Source organism: Cyprinodon variegatus, unplaced genomic scaffold (genome assembly GCF_000732505.1).
Source record: "Cyprinodon variegatus isolate N-32 unplaced genomic scaffold, C_variegatus-1.0 Scaffold497, whole genome shotgun sequence".
In the NCBI taxonomy this organism is placed as follows: Eukaryota; Metazoa; Chordata; class Actinopteri; order Cyprinodontiformes; family Cyprinodontidae; genus Cyprinodon; species Cyprinodon variegatus.
Genome location: NW_015150950.1, coordinates 62,985 through 73,812, shown reverse-complemented (window position 1 = coordinate 73,812; position 10,828 = coordinate 62,985). Strand labels below are relative to the sequence as shown.

The following is a 10,828-nucleotide window of genomic DNA, read 5'->3' as shown; positions in this document are numbered from 1 at the left end:
TTTACTGCATCTTTTTAGGTAAATGTTTTTTTTTCTAACATCTGGGGCTATTCAAAAAATCTTGTGCTGTAAGATCATAACTTTTAAAAAATTTTTCACATTTCAGCTTCTCTTTAACAGCTCAGTTTCACATTTTTCCTTTCTGACCTCTCTTGTTGATCTAAAGACACACTGGCTTTCATGGATGAGATGGAGAAGTAGTGATAAACTGTATTGTTTGCAGTGTTGTTTTTGACAGCCATCTTAGGTTAAATCTTAGTGTTCAGGATGAAAACTGTTATTAATCTTAGTCGCATTTTAATCATTATGATTATATAAAAGTTTTAGTCGGTTTTAGTCAACTATAACCTATAAAAGGTTTTAATTTAGTTGTAGTCATTTTTATGTTGCAAAAAAAGTTTTACAGTTTTGAATAACAACCAGACTTTTTACTAGACTGACAGCTATTGTCTAGATAATATAATTGCTGGGTATAGAATGTTGCCTTGCAATCCATCGTTGTTGTTGGGAAGAAAACATAGATTTATAGAATTCAAATCAACTTAATGTCCTACTTTACAAAAAAATGTCTCACAAAAGCTGTGGAAATAGCAGATCTAGTTCAACACATCATAATGGTTAATATCAGAGATGGGAAGTAACGAAGTACAAATACTTCGTTACTGTACTCAAGTAGATTTTTCTGATATTTTTACTTTACTTTACTACTTATTTTTATGGTGACTTTTTACTTCTACTCCTTACATTTTTACACAAATATCTGTACTTTCTACTCCTTACATTATAAAAAATTGGCTCGTTACTTTAGTTTTGAATAATTTCAATTGAGTTACCGTTATTATTTTTCACGTCATCAATACCAAATTCAATCTAATTGGATGGGAATCTACGTTGCATTTGACGCACCACTACAAGATGAATCGACAGATTCGGCGGTATTCATTCGCGGCAAATCATTGCAGCTTGGTGGCGGTGGCATTAGCATAGTAGTATGGACGACGAGATGATTGAAAAGGAACACAATGGAGATCTAGTCCTATTGGCAGACATCCATTTAAAATGTAGGGAACGGCATGAAAAAAGTGGTTTCTACTTTTACTTTTATACTTTAAGTAAATTTACAAGCCTGTACTTTGTTACTTTTACTTGAGTAAAGAAGTTTAATCAGTACTTCCACTTTTACCAGAGTATTTTTTAACACAAGTATCTGTACTTTTACTCAAGTACGGAAAGAGAGTACTTTTGCCATCTCTGGTTAATATAGCAGATAGACAAGCCAACAAAATGTAAAATAAAGGCATGGTTTTAAACAAACAAGGCTTCCATTCAAAAGCAAACAGTTCCTGGTCTACTATGAATTATACATTACACACAGATCAAAAAAATCTTCATTGCACCAAAAAAGCAAAAAACAAAAACATTCTTCTTTCTACTTTGGCTTTGTTCTATTCTTCAACTTACCCCTCTGTTAGTGCTGCTCAGGGGTCAAAGTAGATTTAAATTCACAGGGTTTGGATATAAAAAATTAAATACAGAGAACCTACATAATTGCCTAGTAATGCCATGGCAATCCAGACCTAAATTGAATGAATTTGCTAACTAAAATGTTGACATATTCAAAGGAAACATAGACATTTTTTTAATTGCAATAAAAAGAAACATTTACATCATATTTAAATACATGGAAACATTTAATGGTTTCATAGAAGAACTATAAGAAAGAATATTCAAAGATATATGTATCTTTTCACCTGGGTCTTTACCCAAAAATAAACAGTATGCAATAAAATATTTTCTAGAAATTTAAGAATGTTTAGTATCACCTCTTGTGAGCTGGAAGAAACAAAATCTTGATAGATAGACAAAGGGATTTTTTACGCTTGGCAGTGGATGATCACCCACATACTTTATTAAGTAGCGAGGGTAGGAAGAGCCATACTGCTGAGAGTGAACCATCAGTGTGGAGCATAAAGCGCAGACTCTGAGCTACACACATGCAAACACGCATTTCTGCACAAGCACAGCTGGAAGATCAGTTTGTCAGAATTCAGAGCGCAATACCGGACCATTCCGGCTTATTTTCAACCCTTGCCCTTGCTGCCATGATCCATCTGTGGTCCTACAGAATGTGCAGCGCTGCACACCAGGTAGTGGGTGTGACCAAACAAGACACAGCAGGACGGCTGATACTGCGTAGCACGTCTAACAGATTAGAGCACAAAAATGCATTTCAAATTTCTGACCAACCATCCACTGATTTTTATTTAGTCTCATTGACGAAAGCTCAAACCTATGACTAGTCATTTTTTAGTCATCAAAGATCAATGTTTAGCTTGTCAGTTTTTGTTATTGTCATATTAAGCTTTAATCCAAAAAAAAATCTTCATCCTGTTTCTATTCAATTTGTCTATTTTGATATGCTTATCACTTGCTTGTCATTTATAAGAAAAATGAAACACTAATGAATGCTTTCATAATGACAGCTATGCTGGCAGATTTCAGAGAATCAAGCTCAACTGATTTCTACCCATTTGACTCACATAGTTTCCATGTCAGGTTTCAATGTCTGTGCTGTAATAGATTCAGTTGAGAATACCAGCAGTGTTTGGATAGCGATCATGACACACCTTTCAGATTCCTAAAGTCTGAGCTGGGAACAACCTCCACAAACTGACAATTGTTGCTGCAGACGTGTCACTGTCATGGGGCTAGATGAATACAAAACTGAAGGCAGGAATATATTGCCAGAACACTAAACCAATTGTCTTTCAACAGCAATTATATATTGCATTTAAAAGCAATTATTCTGCATACCTGGAAATTTTAGCTCCACCCTTGTATTTGGCTTTCTGTATTTTCCTATTAAGCAAAGCTGTTCACTGTTTTAAGTAATTAAAAAGATTTATTTATGAAATGACACTTTTATGGAGATTCTCTGGCACTGAAACTGGTTACAACAAGTTTCATTTAAAGAAAGATATAGGTTTATTGTATTTAAAAGACGGATGTTCTTTATGGCAACCACTAAAGGCAATGAACCTGGCAGCTGCTAGTTTGATATGTTTAGAACTGAGTTGAGTTGTGAGATTGAAAATTCAGATCTCACACAATCCAGCTTGCAGCGCAAGGTTAAAAGGCAATCGGTTGCCCTCAAATTTATTCAGGGCCTAATTGTAAAGGCTTGAACAAATGCATGAACTCCCTTTACAGAATTTGACTTTTGAAACAAAAACTAAATTTTTTTCCTCTTCACATTTTTGCACAATATCAGCTTGATCTGTCACATAGTTAAAAAGATAGAACAAACACAAGCACAAAGGCTTAAAAAGTCTTTGTTTCACTCTCATGTTTGCTTATGTCAAGAAGATATTTCTTTTGTAATAACAAAACAGGCAGCACAAACCAAAAAAACAGTACCTTTTTTTGCTAACATCATTCTTCCTTCTTCCTTAATGATAACATCAACATTGCAATTCAACCATTTATCACATATTATCGCTCTGTAAATGTAGTTATTGTTTACAGCTTGAGTCGTATTATAAAAAGTCTTATCCTTTGTGAAATGCAGGATTTTTTTTTCACACACCTTTCAACTCCTGTGATTGTCCCACTTTCGCTCTTAAAACGTCTTTCATTCTTCAGATCGATCATAGATTAACAAGACGTTAGAAACATTCAGATGCTTTGTTCCATACTAATATGATAGCATCATGCAGTTGATGCTAAACCGTTGACTTCACATCCCCGATGAAAATCTTTCCTTCTACCACATATAGAGGATGTGTTTTCAGATTGATATCTAGTGAAAACAATCCCCTACCCACACCATTAGAGCTAATCATCACCCAAGAATACTTCTAACAAGTACTGGCCTAACATGAGAAACTGAAATCCTGCCTCAGTGTATCAGGTAATGTTTTTTTCCCAATATGTCAATACTAGTTCTGATGAGTAAATGAAAACAGGGACATGAACGTCCAGTTCTTCGTTGATAGCAGCAATACCAGGTTTGAAAACGTGGCGCTATAGCCCATCCTTTTTCAAGATTCACCTTGTACTTTAAAAAGAAGATGTTTTGCATATCTTTTGTCTGTCTGTGTGTTTATTTGAAATGGAAGAACCTGTAAGCATGTTGAAATAATGCAATAAAATATTGTTAATCAATTGCAACATCCCATTTCAACACCTGGAAGATGTTGTGGTTTTATAATAATGTGAAAAAAAGAAGAAATTTATGAACAAGTTCATTGTAATTCAGTGTCTGCACTGCTTAAGAGATGCTCTTTGTTTTTCAAGTAGTGCAAAAACTTATATTTATATCTTTTTAAGATAAATGTTGGTTAAAAAAAAAAAAAAGCTGCAGAAACATGTAGCCCCCTTTCCTGCCAGCCACCATATCTAAAGGCCAATTGCACTAATTGCTTGAGAAAAAAATTTGTATTGAGTCGTATGAGGCAAAAAATGTCATTAAAGAAATAAGTTGTGAGTAGTACCGGTAAATATAATATGCAAATATGTTGTGTTCCTTTGACAGTGTATTTCCTCACACTTTGCTTTTCTGGTCACATTCTCAGGAGCGAGTCAAACTGGTTCAACAATCCAAATCTCAGCAGGAAGTCAATGTAGTGTACACCCCCTTCTGCTGGTTTATTACTTTGTCACAAAGACTCAAGGGACAAGTGTGTGACTGACGCAGCCTTAATAAGTTGTTGTTGCAGAGATTTGAGCGATCTTTTAACTTCTTGCAGGGATCACGCACCACAGCTTCTTGGCTTGTTTTCTGACCTTAAGAGTGATGAGATAACTCTTTTCATCCTAATCTTCTTTAAAGGTGAGGAGCAATTTGGTTTAAATCCAGATTTAAGATGCTCATAAGTTAGAAAATGTATGTGTTTATTTTCCAATCTCTTCTTTTTGGTATATAAATGATTTAAAAAGCTTTTTTTTTAAATTTCTCTTCCATTATGGATAGAAAAAATAAGGATAATCTTAAATAAATATTATTTTAGTTCCAATTAATGCTAATATTTGCTGCTTAAGGCAATATAACTTAAGTGCAAAGCTGAAGGGATAAAACATAGCATTGATACAACTTTTATGTCTCAAGCTAAAGGCATGAGAGATGACTGCATCTAGATAAGAAACGGTTTCATTAGCAGTCACACGATGGGGCCCTGCTACGACTTTTCTCTCAGCTAGAGGGTAGTGTTGAAATAAAGATGTTTATCACTTTAAAATTTTAAGAAGTGGCTGGAAAAATACAAATGCAATCTTGAGATGAACTGATTCTACATTTCTAATTGCGTTTGTTGTTATTGCTTTCAGATATAAGTGGAAATGGCAAACAAAGAACATGACGCAGAGACTACCAAAAACTCAATGGAGGGGATCACAGAGGAGCAGTTCCTCAAAAATCTCTACCTTTTCATGAAGAAGCGAGACACCCCAATAGAGAGGATCCCCAACCTGGGCTTCAAACAAAGTAAATACCCTGACTTGGTGCACTGAAAATCTTCTTGTTGGAAAAATTATGCAATTATTCCTGTTAAATTCCTGCAGTATTTGTTTACACAAAATATGTTGTAATATCGGCATCAGGCAGGAAAACTCCACACATCTTAAAAATGGAACAGGTTTAGCTAAAATATTTCCATGCCTCCAAGAGCGTATATAGTGTCTTTATTCCAGTGGGGAAAAATAATAATAACTCTCTAAGTTAGAGAAAAAGAAAAAAAATATTTTGTCTAAGGCAGGAAATCTGAAACATAATCTGATTTCAATTACTTACGATAAAATTCACAGATTTTATGCATAGATAAATGTAATAACATTTATTTCTATTTTTCCTTTCCTTTCTAGTTGATTTATATTTGATGTTCAAGACCGTGAATGACTTGGGTGGCTATCATCAGGTATTTCTGTTTTCTAACTTATAATGTGTTTATTACAATGTAATTTTACATACTTTACATTTCATGCTCTCTATAGGTAAAGTCTTTTTACTTCATCGAATTATTCATAAATTCCATCACAATTTCTATGCTGCAATTCTAATTATTTATAAAAGTTAAAATTTGTATACACATCAAAATGTATATAAAATGCAATAATATTTTTGGAATGATATCAGACAAATTCTAATGTCACATTTCTAAAATCATAGTTATTTTAAAAGGTTGAATAAAGCCATTGAATTTTTATTTGTTTCTAGTATTTCATATTGACTGTGCATTCGAAGTTATGCACCAAAACAGGGTGCAGAGCTTTAATTTTTGTAATGTGCTTTAATGTTTCTATATAGAGAATATAAGTTTTAAAATCTATCTTCTTAACTCCAGGTGACCTCTCATCAGCTGTGGAAGCGGGTTTACAACACCCTGGGAGGAAACCCGCGAAGTACAAGCGCAGCAACCTGCACACGCAGACACTATGAAAAGTCAGTGTAGTTATCTTTGCATGCAATATGTGTGGGTGGTTTTATTACATCGAAAGCTTTTATCTGATTCGATTATCATTTGTTTAGGTTGCTTCTGCCTTACGAGTGTCACTTGAAAGGCATAATAATGAGCAATTTGCCTCACAATCAGCCAAGGCCCTACCCCTACCCCAAAGAAGAGGATGGGGGCCAGAGGCCACCAAAACGCAAGCTGCCATCTCTGCCACTGGTTGGTGTTATTTTAAATTCATTTTTGTGCTGTAGCCAATGTATACAGAAGGTCTTCTAAATATTAACACCATGTACATTTTAATAATTTGAATAGATAAGTTCTGATGCAAGAAGTAATTTAGTTTGCTGTGTAAAACGGTTTAGTTATTGATTTACTGACAAGAGGTTGCAAATTAATCCAATAGTCGAATCATTATTAAATACTCATAGTTTTCTTTAATGATTGAAAACCTATTATATCTCCTATATTAATCACATGTTTTCTTTGCTCAGGGACCACCCTTCTTCCAGTCGGATCAACTTGGGAGTTTCTACCCACTGCCTCTCCCGTACCACTCCTTGTACCACCCAGTTCTCCCACCATATGTACCCATACCATCCCCTGTAATGCCACATCATGGCCCCCCGGCTCCCAAGCACCCAGCATTCACCTTTACCCCCGCTCATCAAGATTCAACCCCCATGGTTACAGATCCTCTAAAACTACTGCGCTCTATGGCGGAGCAGTACAAGATGTCAGCTGGATTGTCTTCTTCAGAACCCTTGAATCTGAGCAAGAAAGCTTCCGCTAAAGAGTCTGACCCCATCCCTGTCTCGTCGTTCTCCCCACTTGCATCAACCAAGAATCCCAAATTTTTAAACAAACCATCTACGCTCTACAGCCCTAAACATGCAGGCGTAATGAGGTGTGAAGGAATTGAGGCCCAGGAGGGTGAGTCCAGCAAGGGTGTGCCAAGCTTTTCTGACTCTGAGAAAAAGAGTAAGACCGATGATGATGATATCCAAGTCCTGACACCCTCCGAAAGCCCAATATTGATTTCTTCTCTGACCCCTGAACCAGACCTGAGTGCCTTTGTGGCCAAACCAAAAGCAAGCTCTCTGAAGGAAGACTTTCCAGTTGAGCCAACAAAGGACAGATGTGTCAGAACAGAACCAGCAGGTTTTAATTTCAGTTATGTTCTGCCGAGGAATTCCAAAGAAAAGGATGGCAAGATGGAAATCGAGGTGCCACTGTCTGTGTTCCGTAACTGGCTACGGTTGTATGGTTCCTCTAAAAAGCTGCCAGAAACAAAAGAGCTTCTTGTCTCTGATAGCGAAGAGTCCTTAGGAAACACAAGCTTGTTGGGTGAGGATATTCTCCCGACAGACATGACATTTTGTCGTCCTCAGAACCAGAGCTTAGCAGAGGATCTGAGGCTAAGGAACAAATCAAATCTTGTACCAAACACAGAGACAGAAAACTACAAGGATAGTTCTCTCACCAGCAGTAAGACTTCAGATGGCCTTTTAACAAGAGGGGAAGCTGACCAGGGGATCTGGTCATTCAAGCCCAGAGCAAGAGATTTCTGGAATGCCCACTCCAAAGAGACCGTGGCCCCCCAAAATCCAATCAAACCAGGTTCCAGTCCAACCGGAATAAGGACAAACTCTACGTTCTACATGGAAGACATGATGCAGAGAGGGATGCAGAGGTTAGAGGTGGAGCCTTCAGCTGTGCTGATGGTCAACTCCAGCACTGCAACTAGAATTCCCCTGACCCCTGAGGAGGTGATGAAGCTGCAGAACATCATGGCAAGTGCATGATGATGATGATGAGGATGAGGGAAGGACCCCAACACCACATTTAAGCTGCTTCCTGTTAATAATTTATTATTTCAAAGAATCACTGTAAAATAGTGTAATTAGCATGATGTACAGTAATAATACCAAAAACAAGCAACAAAGATTGTATCCTCCCATTGCTTAATCATAACCCAAAGAATGATGAGTTTCATTATGATCATTTAAATCCTCAAGTGGGATTTCATTCCTCTTGTATGTCTATATAATAACAGATATTAACAGATGGAGTACAGTTCACACGTCATTAAAAATAAACTTTCACCACTTTCTGCTGTATTATAATTAAATGATTTTCTACATTTGGAATTTACTACAAAAATGTAAATATTTTTTTGATATTACTTAATTTTTTAACTATTAACCATTGTTTTATTTCTCGATATTTCTAATTTTGTAAATATTTCCCTTTCTATGTCTTTCTGTTTGTTAATATAAAATAAAAACATATTCAACTAACATAAACTTCTTTGCATAATATATCGATATATGATTTAATATCCTCGACAGAAATATAAATTATGCATTTGATAGTTAGAATCATCTAAATTTTTATACTCTTTTTTTGGTTTTCAGTCTTGTTGAATTTGATACAGTTTGTTGGTACATTAAAGATACATTGTATCTTTCCAAACAAAGTGTAGCTTTGTTAGTTTCTTTTGTCTTGTTTTGGTTTCAACTTGAGAGTTTTGCATGTTGAAGGATATGTGAAGAGTATGTCGCACAGAATGATAAAACAAAAACATGGCTGCATTTTTTCTGCTATGCCTGCCCAAGGCTGGCATGTGACACAAAGATATTAAACGTCTCTGGGAATTTACCGTGATAAATGAATAAGAGAAGAATATATAACACAATAACTAATATTTTGAAATAAATCAGAACAAAATTTATATAGTAAAAAGAGCTAAACAGCAACTAAACTTGGACTAAAGTATAGTCAACTCGTGATATAAAGAAATCAGACTCAGTCAACATGATGAAAATAAAATCAGTCTTTATTTGAAAAGTAATGCCAACAACATTATCATAATTCAAAGTCATATTGCTGCAACAAATGCCTGTGCGGATGCAACAGCTATTTACAACTATTATCTGCTTACAGAAAATCTTTTCCATTCCTTTCATATACTATGAAATCAGTGTTAGTTTGCATCTATTTTTATTTTATAAAATGAGGGCAGAATTTTCCATGCATTAGCAAACTTAATGTCTAAACACCTGCATCAAATACTGTAGACAACCTGCTCTGTAACTGCCCCGACTTTAATTACTACCTTTTTATTCAGAGGAAAAATAACACGGCTCACTGGTGGCACTCCCTTGACTGTAAACCCATGTGACTTAATATTTGCGTGCAGAATGTTTGCTGACATCACAACAACAATGTTTATCACAACTCTATCATACCTTAGTCTATTTCATATGAATGGTGCTTTGAATCATTGGGAGATGATACAATGCGATGAAAGCTGTTGTCGTCTAAGTTAATAACAATTCTATTTCTGTCTCATTTTTGGTGACGCCTTGGACAGAAATAACCTGATAGTAGGGCCGGGCAGGAAATCGCCAGATACAGGTCTTGGCATGTCATTGTACAGATTGAGACAGATCATCACATAACATGTGTTTTGTGTTAAATTTCTGATGTCATCCTCATTACATGCCATTGCCTGACAATAGTTTTGGGATTATATCTAGGATATCCATAGGCTTCTTTTTATTTAACATACATATTTTCTTTAAACCCTGTACAATTGTCTTCATAAGCTCCCTGCCCATGTTTAAAATCAATAAAACTTAGACATAACCTCATTCAAATGCTATGAAGACAGTGAGAATAGACTAGACAGTGTTATTTTAATGTTAGACTACATTCTGTTGACAAGAAACTGTAAATGTGAGCACTTAAAGCTACAGTGTGTAATTTTCAGCGACATCTAACGTCCAGACTGCAGACCGCAGCAACATGAACATCTCCCCCCAACAGTACGGCGAGCGTTACGGGACAAAATGTCTCCCACAACGTCCGCATCACCTACCTTCTCAAGTGATGAGGTTTGTTTACATAGATAATTTTACAGATAGTATTTCATTAGTCTGTGTAGGGTATAGATTTCATGTAGACTTAAGATAATAAATATACCCGTTTCGAGCGTAATGGGCGATCTCGCAATCGCTAGTTTGTTGGCTCTTTGCTGCCGTAGCGCAAAGATGTCTGCCTCCATGGCTGCGAGACCCGCTCCTATGTAATTATAAATAACGAATTCTAAGGCAACGCAAATATTAAGGTTAAGAGGCTGAGCTCGTAGATGATGATAAATAACATAGTTATGTATAATATATTACATTTCTGACTGTATATCCCTGTAATTATTATACACTGTAGCTTTAAACATTATTATTGCAATTTTATATGAGATATTTTCTCAATGATTATATATTTCTTTGTTATACTTACATATTTTTTCACATACCATTTTTTTATATGTTAGAGAATGACCTTAGCAATTAACCATGAACAACAAGAAAATAGCAAAG

The 10,828-nt window shown here is 35.6% G+C and overlaps 1 protein-coding gene across 1 annotated transcript; it reads left to right on the top strand.

Moving 5' to 3' along the window:
• The first annotated feature begins 4,658 nt into the window (after positions 1–4,658).
• Positions 4,659–8,380, top strand: LOC107094650. The gene is made up of 6 exons (XM_015390402.1): positions 4,659–4,831; positions 5,326–5,482; positions 5,860–5,912; positions 6,339–6,436; positions 6,524–6,665; positions 6,941–8,380. Exons 2-6 carry the CDS (start codon positions 5,338–5,340, stop codon positions 8,249–8,251), a joined length of 1,749 nt encoding a protein of 582 aa, XP_015245888.1. The 5' UTR covers positions 4,659–4,831; positions 5,326–5,337; the 3' UTR covers positions 8,252–8,380.
• The last annotated feature ends 2,448 nt before the right edge of the window (positions 8,381–10,828 follow it).

Coding starts and splice junctions, on each gene's coding strand:
- LOC107094650 (XM_015390402.1), top strand. CDS start 5,338: ATGGCAAACAAAGAACATGACGCAGAGACTACCAAAAACTCAATGGAG. Junction 5,913..6,338: donor ACTTGGGTGGCTATCATCAG/GTATTTCTGTTT, acceptor TCTTAACTCCAG/GTGACCTCTCATCAGCTGTG. Junction 6,666..6,940: donor AGCTGCCATCTCTGCCACTG/GTTGGTGTTATT, acceptor TTCTTTGCTCAG/GGACCACCCTTCTTCCAGTC.